General features: G+C 28.8%; 1 protein-coding gene across 1 annotated transcript in view; it reads left to right on the forward strand.

Moving 5' to 3' along the window:
- The first annotated feature begins 16,502 nt into the window (after positions 1-16,502).
- The window catches only part of LOC107444401 (muscle calcium channel subunit alpha-1), a 223,473-nt gene continuing 219,414 nt past the window's right edge, over positions 16,503-20,561 (forward strand). The window contains exon 1 of the mRNA XM_043039109.2: positions 16,503-16,756. Within this exon, the coding sequence (XP_042895043.2) occupies positions 16,738-16,756 (19 nt within the window). The 5' untranslated portion in view covers positions 16,503-16,737. The remainder of the gene's footprint in view (positions 16,757-20,561) is intronic.

The following is a 20,561-nucleotide window of genomic DNA, read 5'->3' on the forward strand; positions in this document are numbered from 1 at the left end:
TTCCCTTCTTATTTCCCTTGAAAAACGCAATTGGAATAAAATATTCGATGAAACAAAATAAAGTTTTTTAAATTTTTTTTTATCGGAGCAAAAATAATTTTCTTCCCGATATTGCAAAAAAAAGAAACTATTTTTGATATTAAAAAAAGCAATCAAATGATTGTTAAGTGTTAAAAGGTTAAAAGAAAAAGTGCATAAGAAATAGTTATGCAAAATTTATGAAGTAATAATTCCTCCTTATATTTTTTAAATTTTTAATAAAAGAAAAATTTGAGATTTAAAGGTTTAGGTGTGTTAATTCACAACCCAAAAAATACTTTACTGATATTTCATATAAGTTAAATGTAGAAGAATTAATTTCAAAATTCATTCTAATAAAAATATTCATATGAACTACTGTTTTTTAATGATTACAAACCGCAAACCTTATAGCTAGAAAATTAATAGGATTTGCAAATCAATTACTAACTATCTCCCTATTTAAGATGATTCTATGTAATGGGTATCGTATTTCTTTTTCTATAATTGAAATATGAATTATGGCTTCGAAATGTAATTACAAAGTTTCAAAAGCTTTTGATGAATAACCCAATGCGTGATAATTCTCGGGTTGAATATGAATTGTTATAATTAATATTAGCTCCTATCAAAGTATTCACGGGAATAAACTTAACGATACAGACAAATTCTGAATGAAATATTTTTCTTTGTAATAATTTTTTTAATATTTGATAAAAATTAATGTAAATTTAAAATCCGTTTTTTTTTCAGGAAACATTACAAACACGTTGCTAAATTTTCAACGTTAGAAGTTTTGCTATAATTGGCTAAAGGTGCATTCTCTGAGACTTTCAAAAGAGGGAGAAGTTATTAAAAGTCAAATCTTCTGTCAAAGTCAAAGTCAATGTTAATACTTAAAAAAATATCGCTTTAAATTTTTATTTAAACCGGATGAATACCAATTTCTTATCTAAAATACTTCTTGTCGAAAAATTGCTAACTTGTTTTGGATATGTTTTTTCTATGAAACAGAGGATAGAAAAAGAAGTCTGAAAATTAGGTCTGTATTTCTTAGGTCTGTATTTGAAGTTAACTCTAGTTTGTCTGTAGTAAGAACACCCCCAGTTATTCGCCTGGACCAGTGGAGATTACTATGGCAAAGAGGTATAAGTATGTCAATTAGGGGTGTGGGGTTCACTGTTTAGGGCTGGTTTTGGTTTGGGTCGGAGAGCGAAAGGGAATATTTTTCTTCGGTCTATTGTGTTATTCATAGAGTGAAGAGAAGCTACCCTCCCTGAAATGCGAGACAGTTCTTACCGTAGTCAAACTATAAGTACATTACTGTAGCCATCGTGCAAAAAATTATATGAAATTGACAGAATAACAATTGTTTTAAAGAATTAGTACGAATATATTACTAAAAATGTCTTTTTCCCCCAATCTCCACCTGTGGTAACATCCATCAATTCAAGCATTTACAGGGCGATTTTGTAGACCTCTCTTTCAGGGGCACCATATTAGGTGGGCCAACATCGCTCCCACAGTGAGGACAGATAGTACAGAGAAGGAAAGAACATCCATGCCTTTCCCGGGTATCGAATCCAGAACCTTTCTGATGCAAGGACATTTCCCTGCCCCCTACACAGCCTGGTCGGCTTACTAAAAATGCGCTTGATTTTAAAACGAAATATTTTTGGAATGAAGTCATTAAATTTGTTCTATCACCAATTAAAATATGAGATGTCAGTATGCAAACAAACAAAAAATGAATAGATAAATAAAACTATAACAGCGGAAAAATAAGTAAAATATGTAACTACATGCACTGTGAAACAATTTTTTTTTACCTCTGCTCTAAAAATGGTAGTAACTATACCCAAAATTGTTTTTTCAGTGTAGAATTTTGAATTACTCTACAAACATGAGTGAAATATGACACTCAATACGAAATATGTCTGTCTGTAATTAAATATTTAAAGAAACACTCGAAATTAACAATACTGTAAAATTCCGTAAACCCTAACTTGTATTCAACCCCCAAAATTTCTTTGAATCGAAAAGAAGTTATAAATTTTCTTCCTTCATGTAATTCAATATTTATTATATTTTACGTACCATTATAGGATACAGATAATATTAATTTCAAATCTTATCAAAAACAAACATTGACATTGAAACTTTTTTAAAATTATCTTTGAACTGAATATTATTTGGGATTATTTCCCTGAGATCTATGTTATTCTTTCAAATAGTTAAGAGGTGTAGGGATGTTGAAATTAAGCCTTGATGTACTAAATATATTTTTAGAAAGAATGAAAGCATGTGTTTCATATAATATCTCCTCCTTATTTGAGCGTTTATATTTGGTTTTAAAATATGCTTATATTGTAATAACGTTCAAGGTATAAAATTCTCATAAATTATAAGTCTGTATGGAATTCTTATCAGTTAGGTTTAATTCTGCTGTTCTGTTCTAGTCTATCTGACTTGAAATGTTTTAACTAACCTTTGCAAAATGACTGTATGAAGAATTTTGATTGCTTTTCCGTTCCTTCATAAGTGGAGGAATTAAATTTATTAGATCCATTAAAAGGATTTTCATGTATTTTAACATTTTCTATCATACGGTGTTTTATTTTTCGACTTCTTTCATTCGATTTTCTTAAAATTTCTGTCTGGATCAATATGATCCAGACCTATATTTTTCGTAATTTTGCTTAAATTACTGATAGTGTTACTACTTCACTCGGAAATGTTAAGAATGAATGAAGTATATAAACATGTTTCACATAATATTAAAATTTTAGTCAATGTCAAATAACGTGGTATCTAGACAGTGTGTTCTATGAGGTAAACGTGCTCCTATAACAGCGTGATATCCGAGCATCGAACTAAGCCGATGAGAAAAGTAGATTGCAATATTATTACTTCTGACTCAATTTGTATAATAAGCTTGAAAGTTTAACTATAATTTGGTAATTAATTCTCCTTTTAGATGGCGCCACTGAAAAACAAGAAGGGCCCCCTTCTGCTTTAAACTCACTTGGTTCTACCGAATTAAGGCTTGCTGCTTTGGCAAGTAGCATTAGTAAAAACAACAACAATTCTTTTTTAATTCTCTGGTCACTTTAATTCTTCTTTAGTTATAATAACATGCTCAGATGTTAATACATATTCAATTGTTAGATTTGGAGACATAAGAAGTACATTTGAATCTGTATTTCAGTTTTCCATCCTGCATAATATTAACTAAATATTTTTCAGAATGATACTGCAGAAGCCAAGTCATCATCTTTGATCAACACTTCCATTATACATTTTTTTAATGTTTGTAATATTCACTTTCGGGCCGAAAATTATACTCAAATAAAAATCAAACAGATTAATATTTCTTTCAAAATCTGACTGATCATAATCATAGAGCAGAACAATGAAGTTGAGTAATAAGGATTCTTAATAACATCCAATAATTAATTATTAACATAACAAATTTACTAATAAACAGTACAAGAATAAAAAACAATCACTTACTAGCTGTAAATAGGATTCGTTTTCAGTGTGTTACAAAGTTCTTAATGAGCAAAAATAAACAGATTTACACTCATTATACTATATTTTCATGTATAATCTAATGACTGAGATCAAAACAAACCTAATGTATCTATATGTAGAATATTATTCTAAAAGAAAGGCAACTGTGCTTTGTAATCACTCTCTGAATCTCACTGACTCGTGTGTAGTACAATAAAAAAAAATCGCACTGACTAGCTTTTGTTCCAATGATCGGATAGCAACCTTAAGGGTTTAAAGAAGTGACCTTGAGGTCACTCCTTTAAACCCTTGGCAATAAATTACTGTTAACTANGGTTGTGATGGAATGGATGAATTAAAATCCTGTAAGATTTTTCAATATTTTTTGAACAATTGCTACCTATACTACATGCAACAAAAATCAGTTCTATAACAATTATAATTTTTACCTTTAGCAAGAATCAGTTCATAATTAATAGAATGTAGATTGAGGCAAATTCATTTGCACAATTTTTATGCTTTAAATGCTAATAGAATAAGTTCATTTGTTAATTATCAAAACCTTCACGGTGCTCATGCTGTCCGCCGTAGGAAATCTGAGATTTCGTCGGGAACATTCCATCTTTTTTCAATTTTATTCATTGTTTTTTTTCAAATATTTAAATTTTTTTTTACTGATTAAATTTTTAAGTATTTACTTTCCTGCGATTCACTATCAATATACATATATAGATCATAAGATCATAATTGAATTTATTTAGGGTATTTAAACCATCTAACAAACATAAAACGCATATTTTTTTACCAACTTAAATTTTTTTTCTTCAAATTTTCATTAAATTTAAGTACTGTACGCAAACGTAGATATTAACCGATATTTTTTTGCCATTTTTATTCTTATTATAATCGGTAACTTTTCTTCAGTAAAGAGGTTGCTGCCTACTCTACTGTACATACGTGTACAGTAAATACTGTACACTTATGTACTGTAGAAAACGGAATAAAATTAGACGATTACAAAATTATTGAAAAAGATGTATGAAAACCCTTATTTAAATTGGCCTTAAAGAAATGAAGTAACCCTTATTTTCATGTTCATGCAAGCTATTTCCATTTTTCTTGTTCTAAAATTAATACACCTCCAGCTTACTTCTGTTGCAATACAGAGGCCTTAACACGTTATACAATATGTAAAAAACAGTGCACTCTATATACTTTTAAGTATTACTCAAAATATAAACAAAAATAGAGTTGGACCACTAGTGAAACTAGGCTTTCATACATAATAGGATTCTTTAAAATTCAAAAGGCGCACAAGATTAGAATATAGAAAAAATTGATATGATGAATGGTTTCAGAATGTGCCAAGGTTTTGAAATTGTTTTGAAGAGTTTTGAAGAGAGAGACTGTGAATCGGGCTTATATTCTTATCAAAAAATATTTTCCTGGAAAAAAGAGATAGAGCATTGAATTATTAAATTTCAGGAATACTTTGAACGGAACTTAGTAGGGCAGTGCGACTGTTCCTTACAGTTAGAAGTTTTGAAGCATGATGAGCTTGTTAACCTTATTTTGGTGTAAAATTGATCAAACTATTTGCGACATTTACGAAATTTTGGATCGTAATTACAAAATAGTCTCTGCAATCTATTTTGTATTTTTACACTTTCTCTTTTGAAGTACTTTGGAATGTTCTCTCCCATTCTCTTCCCTAGAATCGCAGGTGGTCGGCTTTCTTTGTAGTTTCCATGTGAGACCCTTCACTTCTACACTTTTCTTACTTCGTAACCGTAACTACCTTCAATTTTTAAACACTTTAGTTTTTATTTTACCTTTTTACTCCTGTTCTAACCGCAACTTCTAATTTTTTCTAACTGCAATTCATCTTTAGTAAGTGACACAATGTCACACTATTGTTATTTGATAACACAATCTTGTGGATAACTAGAATGAAAGCATGATACAGGGCATAATACAACTTTGATCAGAATAATGATTCAAAATATTATTAAGGCTGCAGCAAATTTGCACAATATTATGGTTCTAAGCATCATTTTGTTATTAAATATTGAACCAACTCTTCTGAAAGTATATTTAATAAGAATTGAAATTGGTTTTGAAACTAACAGCAAGCTATAATAAGATATAATAGTACATTATGAGAATGGTACAATTAATTAGAGGATTAGTTTTGACTGAATTTAGTTGGAGAAGTGAATTGCTAGTTGATACACCGATAGAAATTTTGAAACGTGTCCAAACATTATGTCGATTAAATTTGCTGAAACCGTTTGCTGAACTAATTATCGTACTTATTAAATTTGATAACACAATCCTGTGGAAAACTAGAATGGAATCATGATCCAGTACCTGTTACAACTTTAGCTAAAACATCGTGCAAGTCATTTCATATATCATCTATAAATAACATTTAACAGCATAAGCAAACTAACATAAGCATTTTTTATTATTGCAGGAAATTTGCACAATATTATGGTTTTAAACACCATTTTATGAATCAGAGTTGAGCCTATTATGCTGATAGTGTATTTTATATGCTTTGAGAAGATTTTGAAACTAACAGCAAAAAAATCCGAAACTAAATGTATCAATTGCAACTGGATATTATACTTTTAATTTGTTGTTTTTAATGCAATGAATGATTTCTAAACAATGATTGATAAAAATTGAAATCGGTTGATATTGATTTATGAACAATGATTGGTTGATGAAGCAAAAAACAATGATTGATTTATATTTTCTATAAAAAATGTGTTAACATGAACTTTTAAATTTTGCACTTTAAATATCTTTCGCAGTAGAATAATTTATTACCAGAATATAGTTTAAATGTGTTTTACTTCATACAATAAAAAGTTTAAAATTCAAAATAAGAAAACGATTGAGAAAAGCAGACATTTTTAATATCTTTTCTCAAAATAGTGTGTTCTTTTTGCTAAAAAAATTTTCGAATGTAATAATTCTTATCGAGACTTTTTTGGTTGACGAGTTTTGTAGAGCTATAGAAGGAGAGTTATTTAAAATTTCTAAACACAGTTCAGCAGAAGTTTTTTTTTAACATAAAATGTGGATCTAGAATTCTTAGACTCTCTTAAATTGGAAAAAAATAAACATTATTCTTTAAATTATGTTTATTTTCACGATTAATAAACATTATTCTTTACTTATATGATATAAAGAAATAATGAATAAATAAACTGTAGCTAAATATAATTAAAAAAAAAAATGTTGTTCAGTTTGGGAATAATTTCTTATTTAATAGAATTTTTCGTGAAATAAGTTCCTTCACTGTTATTCAGCTCCAGGTTCTGAGATAGATTTCTTTTTCAAGTAGAATCGCAATTAGTGAAGAGAAATATACTAAGTACCAATGCATTGAAAACCATTTCAATGTTTGGATGCAAGTAAACATCACGAAACTTAAGAAAGAACATAGTACTACAAATAAAGCCTTTATTTGAGGTACTTATTTAGCTGAAGTATTTGCGGTAACTTGTTGGCATTGAGCCAAAATGAAGTTGACTTGATTACACTTTTTTTTATAAGATTTGCCATTGATTGTTGCATTAAAGATTATAATTAGATTACACAAAAGAGCGAATGCTTTTTACTTAATGAATCTTGATTTTTTTCTTTCTTTTAAGTAAAATGTAAAAGTTTTTAATTGCTTCAGTAGCCGCTTCATTGTGTACTAATAGCTGCGTTTCTTATATCAAAAAATTTCTCAATAAATTTAAAAAAAATTGATAATATATATGTGTTTTGATGCTTTAAAACGTTGCATAATGTATACTTTTAACGTTTCGGAGATCGGTTGCGATGGAATGGATGAATTAAAATCCTGTAAGATTTTTCAATATTTTTTGAACAATTGCTACCTATACTACATGCAACAAAAATCAGTTCTATAACAATTATAATTTTTACCTTTAGCAAGAATCAGTTCATAATTAATAGAATGTAGATTGAGGCAAATTCATTTGCACAATTTTTATGCTTTAAATGCTAATAGAATAAGTTCATTTGTTAATTATCAAAACCTTCACGGTGCTCATGCTGTCCGCCGTAGGAAATCTGAGATTTCGTCGGGAACATTCCATCTTTTTTCAATTTTATTCATTGTTTTTTTTCAAATATTTAAATTTTTTTTTACTGATTAAATTTTTAAGTATTTACTTTCCTGCGATTCACTATCATACACTGACAAAAATATGTAATTTAACATCTATTTACCGTATAATATTATGGACAAGTCCCACTTTTCAAGCTAATTCATTGCTAACATTTCACGAATTTACGTGGGAGTATGTTAAAGTGATTTAATTTAAGTATGAAAAAAAAAACTATTTCTGATATTTTTGGCAAGGTTATTTTGAAGAATCTCAACTTGAACTAAATAGAAAATATGGTAAAAAATTAAAGTCTGATAGCATTCCAACAATTTCCAGTGTTCCAAATCCCTTAAAAACTTCCCCCCAAAAAGAAAGGAATAAGTTTTCCAAATCCAGGATCAATTTTACATGAGCTTATATCTAATACAATTATAAATTTACTGATTTTCCTCCATTTGCTTGTTTCTTTTTTTAATTTATTATTATTACTAAAGAATAATTTATATTTATTAAAGAATCAATTATGTATATAAACTGTTTCTATCTAGTAATGAATAATATTTCTATTTTAAATAACTATAACGATAAATTTTGTGATGAATTTGTACAAGTGTAAAAAAAGTTTTCAAAAAATAATTATATCGATGTAACTAAAAACGCTTTTCTTTACTGATTATCTTAGTTGAGGTTAACATCGTATGCAGTGATAAGTTATTAAATCTTGTAGCTTTTCCACACTGGGGAAAAGCTTTTGCTCCGAAATGGCTGATAAGTCGGTTTCTCTAATTCAGGGGCTCTAGCTTTAATGAAAATACTAAGCACAGTGACGCCAGGATAGCAACATTACGGAGGCAAAAACAATTGAACTCTATTGATCAATTGGGGATGATTTATTCCCTTAGTACCACCAAAAATGCGAGCTAAGCATTTTTAAAACTAGAAATAAGTCATTTTTTTCTTCTTATAGTATTTGTTCAGAGTGTCATTTGTTATCCTCAGCATGACATTATTTATATTTGTAGTTGAGATAATGTTTTATAATTCGCGATAGCAACGCCTGAGTATGCCCTCTGGAGGAGCCTAAAAATATCAGGCATTTATTTATTAAGTTTTCATTTTGTTCTATCATAATCATTGTCAGAGTCGGACGCCATTTTTTTAGTTGCAAATAAGAAGCAAAATTTCCCAAAGGAAAAGGCAGAAGAACTTGTAAAAACTAACCAGAACATGGGTAAATCTGCTTGAAACAGAACACGCCAAACATTTGAAGAACAATTTCTCAATAATTTTTACCTTTCTATTATTAACAAGCTTACCATCGATAACTTCCGATTTCGTGATCGCATACTGTTACAGATGTGTGCATTACGGTTAAATAATTTTTTTTGTCTTCAATTCATTACAAATTAAAGAAGTCCGCATTGCTTACTTCATTCCAATGAATAAATGTAATTTCAGTACATGCAGAACTGTATTAGCTATAGAATAGTATATATTTCTGAATCTATGTAATTCGGAAAAAAACAATAAAAAATTATCCAAAATACTTGAAATAATGTCATTTATGTTGATTATTAAGGAATTTTTATCGTTTTCTTGGTAAGTACTTTTTAATTTTGAATGATAAATTTCAACTTTAATTCAGCTAGTATTATGTTATTAAGTTTACACATTGAAATTTATATCGAGATCTTGCAATTATAAAATTTTATTGTGTGGTATGTCATCTTAAAATAATGAATGGATAATCTATGTATATGTTACCGGCAAAGTATGAAATGATTTATATTTCACACATTGTCTAGGCATTATNTCCGGCATTATATATAATGCCTAAAACTAGCCGGCAAAGTATGAAATGATTTATATTTCACACATTGCCTAGACATTCTATATAATGCCGGTTGCTATTTAGGCAAAGTATGAAATAAACGTCCTGATGAGGTTATTATGTAAATGATGTGCTTGTTATTTTGAATGACCGAAATCGGTGGTTGTTGACTTTAACCGGTGAATGTTGACAATCACATAGTCGCTTTGGTGAATGCCCGAAATATTTATTACATCCGATTTGATATTAATTTATTCGTGAATATAATTACATTTATTCGACATTTTAATACTTACTGACGATAGATTAGAAGAAACATCAGTGTCTGGAGTATCGGACAAATTTTTTCCGGGCAATGATACTTGACCTTAAAAAAATATCAGTGTAGGGTATACCGGTCAAATGTATACCCGGCAGTGGCACTTGACTTTAAAAGAATATCAGTGTAGGTTATACCGGGCAAATGTATACCGGGCAGTGGCACTGAACCTTAAATGTTTGAAGTAATGTTATTGTTAATGTTTGAAGTAATATGATTCATAAAACTATGGAATGCAAAGCTTAAATAGGTCTTTTATGTAATATCATTAAACGATTACTTATATTTAGTAAAATGATTTCGCAGGCATTAGGTTTTAACTCTAATACGAAGTTAAATATTTTTTGTCCTGTTTATTTACAAACATTCTTCCAATGTGTTTTGGATGCTCCTTCTCTAAAAAAAAAAGAGATGCCATTCTATTTTCGCTTGCTTCAGAAAGAATATGAAACATTTTCCTTTTTTAAATTTAATAAGCCACAATAAAAAAGGAACGTTTCAATGCTATACGCTACATTAAAGACGTCTCCAGAGCTACTGAATGACTGTCCGTAAAGAAATCGCAGGAATTCGTCTCATACAACAACGACCCCTATAGTGCATTGCGATCGCGAATTTAAATTCGAAATTTTTGAAATAGAAAAATACAAAACGAGAAACATTGAAATAGAAATTACAATGTTTCTCTCTTATACAGTATTCGCGATTACAACACTTGAATACGCCCTCTAGCAGGTAGTATATTTTCAGGCTTTTATTTACTAAGTTTTCATTTAGTTCTATCAGAATCATTGCCAGAGTAGAACACCATTTTTTAGCAGCAAAGAGGAAGCAAAATTTCCCTAAGGAAAAGACAAAAGAAAAAAAAACGACCCGGAACATCGGTAAATCTTTCTGAAACAGAACGTGCCCAACTGTTGAAGAATAATTTCTCAAAAAATTTTACCTTTCCGTAATGAACAAACTTGCAACCGAAAATTTCAGATTTCGTGACCCCATATTGTTACAGATGTGTGTATTAAGGTAAAATATATTATTTTTGACTTCAATTCCTTACAAATTAAATTGAAGTCAACATTGCTTACTTCATTCCAATAAATAAATGTGATTTCAGAAAGTGCTGAACTGTAATAGTTATAAAATATTCATTTTCTTTATTCTTATAGAATAGTATATATTTCTGAATCCATATAATTCGGAAAACTACAATAAAGAATCATCCGAATTACTTGAAATAATATAGTTTGTGTTGATTATTATTAAATTTTTTATCGTTTTCTTGGTAAGTATTTTTTAATTTTGAATGAATAGTTTCAACTGGAATTCAGCTATTCTGTTTTTGAGTTACATATTGAAATTCATATCAAGATCTTACAACTATAAAATTTTGTTGTGTGGTGTCATCTAAAAGTAATGAAGGGATAATCTATGTATATATTATTCGAGAATGAAATTTTCAAACGAAGAACATTTCGTTTGGAATTCTCCAGATTTATAAAGCAAGTAAGTGTTTTGATTTTTATAATAAATAAATTTACTTGCAATTTTTTTTTCTAATATTTATAATAATAATAATAATTATATACATATTTAGAAATATATATATATNGAAGTTTAATGCTTATATATTAATTAAGTAGTTGTCCCCATCCTTTATAAATTTTTATTACAATTTTGAAAAGGATTCTAAAAATAACCAATAAGGGTGTAAATTACGGAATTCTTACTGCAAGCAATTAATGCATGCTGCATTAAAAATATAAAGTAAATTTTAATCAAATATTTTCAACTAGTCAAACGTAGTTACCATATTTAAAAAGCAGGTATGAATATATAAAATAATAATATGCAAGTATTATTGGTTAATACGTTTTTTCATTACGAATACATTAAATCCATAACTATGACATCGTCTCTTTCTTGATCAAATAAAACACATTGGCTTCCATAATGAAACAATTATTTATTCAGAGTAATTTTCTCCAGAAGTAACAACATTTATCCATTTGTCATCCAATAAAGGATTTCATGGTTTGAGTGATGAAAGAAGTCTGACTGTTTCGAGACAGCATGTCTTTCTGTAAATTTGCGATACATTCATATTAATTGAACACTATGTTTGTAAATTTGTCTGTTGGTATAAATTGAAGAAAACATCATTAAATGAAAGATATATTTGAACAAAAAGGAACAAAATAGGGGGAAATACTGATTTGCCTAGATTTTCTAAAGTTACTTATATATTTATTTGACTAATCCTAATATTTCATTAAGATCATCTGATTTTACTAGGAGAACGAATCATACCCGTTGCGCGTGACATTGTAGAAATGATATCACTGTTTTAAGTTTCCCTCCGTAAAATTACGGTAAAATAACCGGCAGAAGTCTATGCATGCAATTAACTGTAAAAATTATGGTAAAAAATATATTTTTCCTTTACGTTTTTGAAACTGTTTACAACTAGCATGTTTCAAAAACCATGAAAACAAAACTATCCAGTTTTTAAACCATTTACAACTGGCATGGTTATAAGACAGTTAACCCCTTCCTTCTCGCTCTCTTGAAAATGACGGGGTAAGATTTCGCCCGCTATTTCTCGCTCCCGTGATATTGACTGGTTGGAGTGTTCAGTAGTAATGTGCCAATAAGAATAAAACTAATTCATTTCTTTTCCCCGGAAAACATTTCATTTCTCATTTTACACACCTGATGGCAGTACCAGGATATTTTTAAGGTAATTGTAGATAGTTAGTTTATTTTAAACTAGTTGCAGCACTAATCAAATGCGTAATACAAATACAAAAGCCAAAATAAATAGGCACTTTTACGACCGTTTTCTTGAAAATTAACCGATCGTTAAGGGGTTAAGAAGACATTTAACTGGACTTTGAAGCTAGGTTTTTGTTAAGTAATGGGAATTAGAGTTACGTTGGGGTTTATCAAATTATTGCGTTGTGGTTATCAAAGCTTAAAAACAGGTGTTTTATCAAATGAACCGAATTAAATTAAATGAAATAAATGTGGTTTATATAGTTTATTTGGTTGCTTCACCCCTATCGTAAGAGATTCGAAATACTTTACTTTTCTGTGTAATGCAGCTTTATGGTGCTGTCTTCTATGCGGGAATGAGAGTATCGTATTCTAATTGTCCAGGGTCCCAAATCGGGATGTGCATGGCACTGGAAACTCCTAATGGGCTGAAGGAATGGTGTAACTATTGTGGTGCTAACGTTGCAAATCAAAATCTCGTTCTGCTGGTCATGTGATTGACAGACTACTCTCTTGGCTATAATATGTACCCAGTTGCAAGGCACTAATAGGCTTCGTTAAGTGGGTTTAGTCGGTGCCATAAATACCTTGTTGCTAAACTGTTCAAGGATTTGTTTACTAATTTTATCTTGAAATATTAAAAATACATATATATATAATTTATAAAAGATATCCATTACATTAGAATGTTGAGAAAATGCTGTGTTACGTGAGATTTAATAAAATTTCCAATTGTTTTTATGATACGAATCTTCAAGAAATTTCAGATGATTGAAACATTAGCCTTTAAACAAATACACCTAAATTTAAAAATTTTTTTTAGAAAATTTAATACGAATAAATCAAGGGAAAAATAAAATTTCATGAATCATTTGCATTGCTTGATTGTTTCGAAAATGTGATATTGTATAAGCTTTAAAGCAATTTTTAATTGCTTTATGATGCGAATATAAGTAAGACTTTAACGAGTATCTTTTTCGCAAATTTAATTCGAAAAAGTAAAAAAACTTTAAAAAATTTAATAGTGTATAAATATTTAACGCGTAAATTAAAAAAAAGTAGAAAAATATAACAAGTATTGATATGATGATGAGAATTTTGTGTAGTGATCAAGTTTCTGCTTGTTTTAACGTAATAATTTTTAGAGCTAACGTTACTAATTCGAAAGATAACGTACGTAATAATAAAATGTAGGTAATTTGAGTAGATTATGGTTAAATTATGAAATCAGGCACAAAAACGTATACGATCTCGGAACAAACAGAAATGTTTTCGACGGATTTAGTTTTTAAACTCTGAAAATACAGGTAATGAGCCGCAAATATGAAAATATGATATTAATAGTTAGAGAATAGCGGCAAAAAATATAAACTTTTCTTATGCACCATAAGACACGATTGTAAATTAAAAGTGACTGTTAAAACTGCTACAAAAGAAAAACATATTTTTCATAAAAAGAACTATTTAAAGAAAAATACAGATTTTTTCTGTTTTTATCTGTTATCCTCGCGTTATAAAAAATTCCCATGCTTTTTATCGATTTTCTCCGCATATTTAACGGTTTAAAGCTGTTTTATTGACAAAACGGTCTTTATCTGTTTTTCATCTTAACCATAAATGGATTAAAACCGTCAGTTCAAATTCAAATTTTTCTCATGCATTTTCGTTAACCATACGACCTCTTCCCAAAGCTTTTTATAATTATTTTCTACACTTGCTCTTTTTTTTAAGCCATTATTATATAGTTCTGAAAATCGTATGAACAAAACTATGATTTGATTTGATTGTCAAATTGATACTCTATCTGATTATTATATTTCTTTAGATATAATTTTTTAGTAAGTTAATTTGCTGAACATTTTTAAAAGGGCGATTATTTGAGTTTTCAGAGTTTTTTTGAGTATTCTATTTGAGTTTTCAGAGTTTTTACTCCTATTTATGATTTTCTAAGACACTAGAGTTGCGGTGTCTTAGAATAGAGCAATGATGTGATCCAGCCGCTAATCCCTGAGTCAATTGGTCATGCGAATGCTGGCGGCTCTCACGGCCACAGTGCCGGAATAGTTAATTTTACAGAATTTTTGTTAAACTAACAGAATTTTTTTCATAAAATAACGGAGTTTGTTAAAATAACGGCACTTATACAGCATACATAGTATTTTAAAGCAGGCATAATATTTATCTGTGAAATAACCGGTTTTACACTGTTAAGCCAGCTGACTGCTTCTTTCCGTAAATATAACAGTTTTTTTTACATTGTGTTGATGTTACTCCTTTATATTTTATCATATATCTTGAAATTATCTAAGTAGATTAAGAAAATTTTCACATGGTTACAAAATTCGTTAATCCTAAGATTTTTAAGTTATTAATATTTAATATTGTTTTTGTTATTTTATATCACTTTATTTATTAATAATCGAACACATTTGAATATAGAGATATGCAAATTTTACATAATTTTTAACTATCTAATTTTAAATGACAAAATACAAATTTTGAGCAAAATTGGTATATAGTTCAGGAGAAATAAAAGTGCTAAAAAAGACTTTTTTAAAATTTTTATTAATTTAAAATTGTTTAGGAATTGTGTGCAAAGGGTTTTAGATTTAAATAGTTAAAGAAATATGCCAAAATTCACAAAAAATTAAATTAATATTAAGGGTTCCAGGCTAAACTATATATAAAAAATCTGTCTTACATACAGAGGTTGGACAAAATGATGAAAACACTTCTATACTAATGCATTTTTTGATCTTTCTCAAAAAATACTTAGAGAATAATTTTATAAATTTAGAACTGTTTAGTATATGCGATTTATTGTATTTATCAATGAAGTTTAATGCTGTTAGAGGTTTGAGAGACCTACACTAAATTTAAAATTCAAAATAGTGTTTTTAAACACCTTATGCCAAAAAATGCAGCAATAAATTTTTAACTTGTAACAAATATTTTAGTCATTTTATGTGATAATTGAACAAAATTTTGTGAACTTTGCTGACATATTTCTGGATGATATGATGAACATTTTTATAAAAAACTAATTTTTTTGTCTTACGTATTTTTGCCTTTTTACGTTTTTTTAACTTTAAAAATATTCAATAAAATTAAAAAAAAAATTGGAGCATTAATTTTAAAATTATTGCTTCAAAATTTGAGAAAAGTTTATTTAAAACTGTGCAAGAAATGAGTAATTAAAGTAGTCTTTTATTCTGTGCATGCGCGAGAAAAATTTAAATTTGTTTTTTCTTAATTTTGCAGTTAATTGTATTTGGCAACCAATATAAAAAGTCCAATTTGAATATCCTAAAATTTCAAAAAGTTTTAAGCCATTTTTACATAACATAGAACATAGTTACGTAATATTTTCTCAGCATTACGTCCATAATCTAATAAAAAGTCAATAGAAATAAGCTTTATAAAAAAATTAAAAATTAAACAAATTTCATCATAAGAATCCGATATTCTTTTCGTGACTTTTTTATTTTTTGTTCCATTTATCGGAAGTTATAGTTTTTAAAATTCCTTTGCTGAAATACTTTTTAGAAAAAATCTAAATGAAATCCTTTGTTAAATACATTTATGAAATATTGTCATGCAATCAATAAAAAATTCTTATTTAAAAAAGAAAAGTTCTGAATTTTTCATGCGTCATGCAAATTTTAATAAAAGAAACTCTTCTCTAAAATCAAAATTGATGCATTTAAGTAAGAAGAAATCGATCATTTAGTTAGTTGTATTTAAATGGAAATGATTAACGTAAGACTTATTCTTAACTTAACAACTGTTATTTTAAACCTAGAGGAAATAATTATGTTGATGATTCCCTGTATTGTTTTCTTTCCTGTTCTTTACAAATTTTCCACCAGAGGTCGCTGAAAGTGGATTATCGCTTGCTCCTTTCTGGGTGCATGACAGGCGATCAATCGGTCACTCCAGTTATTCCGCCAAAAATCCGGATAGATAGCCGATGGGAGAGAATCGCTCTCCTGCGGATTTACTGCAAGAGATGGCTGGATTTGGATTCCTCAAGCACTGAGTTAACCATCGTGTGCTTTTTTTCCCGTTTTATTTTTCAAATTTATTTTTTTTCTTTGGATATTTACTAGAAATTTACTGAGCTTTTCTTTTATCCCGCTTTCTAATTGAGGATGGCCGTAGCAGCGGATGGTGAGTGGCTAAATATTATCTTATTCTCCTCTGTTTTTTTTGTTCCACGCATTCATACTCTGATCGTTTGTTTGAAAAGAAAAGACTTATTAATGTTATGCCGTAATATAAACTGATCTGGGAAATTAATGAATGCATATTTATCAGCCATTTGAGTATTTTACTTCATTATTAAGTTTTCAGAATCTTGTTGCATTAGGACGAAACATTTTTTAAATATCTTTCTCACATAAATGATTTCATGTAATGATATGAGATTAAATATTAAGTTTTTTTCTATGTATTATCGTTTGCTTAAATAAATAGTTATTGCAGATGATTTTGCAGCGATATAAATTAGTATATAAAATTTCGATTGCACTATTTTCTTTTTTTCCCTTTTAAACATTTTGTTCCACGCATTCATTCTCTGATTGTTTGTTTGAAAAGAAAAAAGGAAAACACATAGCTATTATCATGCGGTAAAATAAACTGATCTGAGGGATACATGAATGTATATTTGTTATCCATTTAAGTACTTTATTTCATTATTAAATAGTTTTTAGAATGCTGCTTTCTTCCATTAGGACGAAACATTTTTGACACATCTTTTTTAATTAAATGATTTCATACTATGATATGAGATTTAATATTATTCTTATCCTTATTTTTTCTATGTATTTAATATATTATCGTTTGCTCTTTTAAATAAGTAGTTATTGCAGATGAAAATGCTGCCATATGAATAAGTATATGGAATATAGATTGCACTTATTTCCTCATAGACGCATCTTTATAGTTCTTAATCATTAAGGGAAATATATATATATATATATATATATATATATCTGGAAAACAAACGTTCAAGGTACATCAAAGGCTGTGTATNATAGCCCATTGTATATATTTGTTTTTTGATGAATGCATTTATGCAATTATAGTTTGCATGTTAAAGAAATAAATTAATGTAGCTGATATGCAGTAATATAAATAGATAGGTATGTTAAGATTGCATTAATATTACATATTACTACTTTTCTCGACCGTTATTCTTTGCAAAATTTTAAATATGCCTTTTTTAAAGTTAAATAGCAGATTTCATTTGATGAAATGAAATTTTATCTTTTTAGATCAGTTTTTTATGATTCCAGAAAAATACTGCTTTAAAAACTTATATTATAAAGATAAGATTGTATTGTTTTGTTCTTTAAATGCTCCTAATATATTAAAATATTTAAGAGGTGACTATTAAGAGCAGTTTATTATAATTCAAATATTAAAAAAAGGAATTATCAAAATTGTGCGAGAAAAAATAGCTTTAATTATGCGAATTTGTAAAACTAAGTATTGTTCAAAATATTTTATATACAGATACATAGATAGTGGATTCAAATCTCAGAAAGTTTTGTTATATATGAGTTAAAAATTTCGAAAGGTTAAAAATTAAGTTTATTATAAAATAATATAATTGGAGACTCGCGCATCTGATGTTAAATGAAGAAATTATTTATAAATATTTTCTTAGTTTAAAAAAAAAGAAGAAAATAGCCTTTTTGGGTTAACGAAGCCTAACTTTAATAGAATAAACCAATTGTAATAAATATTGCTGATTTATTTAGAAAACTAAATATGAATTATCAATATTTGAATGCTTAAAAGGGTTGCTCGCGATGTAAAAAAAACGTAATAATAAAATAATGTATGGTATCTATGTAAGAAATATAACTATGTAGCACTATGTCAGAAACTATTACATTATGTAAGAAATGTAGTTTTGTGAAGAATTTAATTTCAAGTCTGTTTTAAATTACAGCAAAAGTTACAGCATTTTTTTGAATACTGCCTTTCGTTCACCCTGCTAATGTTTCATGCGTATTGTTCGTACGATCCTAAATTAGAGGCATAAGAAACCATCAGTATAAGAAATTCAGATCAGCTTTCGAACATTTATTCCACCTCAGTTGGATTATAAAAAATTCAACGGAATTGTAGACTTCGTTGAATTATATACTGAAGGACATGAATTCATTTCTATATCATCAGTTCAAAAATAATATTTTTTGGACTTCATTACCATAAGATCATACCATTTCATATGATTGAATGAACTTTAAACGTTGCCGACAATTATATTAATTTCTTTTTATGAATCTTAACTTTTCTTATTAATTTGATATTATATACTAGATCAGGGTGCTAAATTTCCATTTACCAGCCTCGCCATTGGCGTCTGAATACTAAGGTAGGGCGACTGAGTTCAGTCTTGTAAAATATTGTTCTTCTTACTACCATAATTTTCTCAGAGTTTACCAGACAAACAAGACTAGAGTTTAGTTAGACATATATAAAAATAGAGAGAAAGAGTTTCAGTCTTTAAAAGGAAAAATTGATAACAAATGCGCAAAGATATCGCAAAAAGATTGAAGCCTATGTCATCAGATTTGTTAATACCTCTGCATGTTTTTGACATCATGTTTTTTTTTCTCAACTAAAAATTTCTTGAATTTGGGAGAAAAGATAAAAAGAAACTATTCATGTAGTTACACCCAAATATTCTTAATGAATAAGTAAATGTTGCACTATCAAAACGGGCAAAATTAGAGTTTTTATCAAGTTACTGATAGGGACACAGATGCTGGAACAGTGAAGTTAGTTTAACGGGTTTCCCAAATTTGCTCCAGATTATAAAATTTTGTGCTATTTTAAAATTCTTTCAGTTCCTACTTTTCTATGGTTTGGGCCTCTAAAATGTTCTTTAAACTACATTTGTTATCATTTTAGAAAATTGTTTTTTCGTTAAAGTAGTGGTGAACAAAAATTCAGGCCTGGCTAATACCATTCGAACTGCAATATTATGCCATATGTTATAGATAATACCTCCCTCCAGCTCCCCTATTTAACCCTTGTCAGTTTACGATAAGCTAAACCTAAATTATAAGATCTTTGTCGGTCTGAAAACTTTGGAAGAATGAAATATGAAAACAATGTTCTGACTCAAATAACATAACTCAATAAAAGGCATATTTCATGATAAAGAGATCATTTCACTGTCACAAATTACAAAGATTTCTGACCAGTAGGGTCCTCTAGTGGACTGATCGTAAAGACACGATTCCCAGCAGAACGCCGAAGTCAAGCATCACTGGTTGCGGTCAGTAAGCGGGAGGATGACACTTTGATAAGCCTGCGTAGGGACTGAGGGTGCGCGGTATCGGTCCTCATTAAACTGTTCTACCGTGAAGTGCTCGACTTCACGCAGGTCGTCGGTCTCCCAAAGCAGGGCAGCCATCCCCTCTGCAGAGGATCAAAATTGCGATGGCATGTCTTCGGATCATCCTCAGGGATGTTTCCCAGGCCGTCGCCAATAGCCCATTGTACAGCTCAGCTCTAGTGTGATGAAAATAAGGTACCTACTTACCTTACTATCTGACCAGTAGGCATTTTCAAAGCTTAAAACGTCCATCTGGCATTATTGGGGGCAACATTTTTGAAAAAAAAAGAAGCCATTTTGATGCTTATTTAACCATATTTTAAATGCAAGGTTGTGCTTGAGCATGGAGTCTAATAAATGTATTGTTTCTCTTCTCAGTAATCTAAAATTTGATAAGATTAAAGAAATGCTTTGAAGAATTATACTGGTATAATTCCTTAAAGTATTTTTATTAAGTGTAAAGGGAATCACACGGAAAGTAGGATCAACATCGAGAGCATGGCGCAGATATAAACAGAAATGACATAATTTTTGTGTCAACTTTGAAGCATTTGACTTTTAAAAGTTCAAAAGATATAAAATAAAATTTGCAGTAAAATGATTTTAATTAAATGA

The sequence above is a fragment of the Parasteatoda tepidariorum genome, chromosome 4, assembly GCF_043381705.1.
Source record: "Parasteatoda tepidariorum isolate YZ-2023 chromosome 4, CAS_Ptep_4.0, whole genome shotgun sequence".
In the NCBI taxonomy this organism is placed as follows: Eukaryota; Metazoa; Arthropoda; class Arachnida; order Araneae; family Theridiidae; genus Parasteatoda; species Parasteatoda tepidariorum.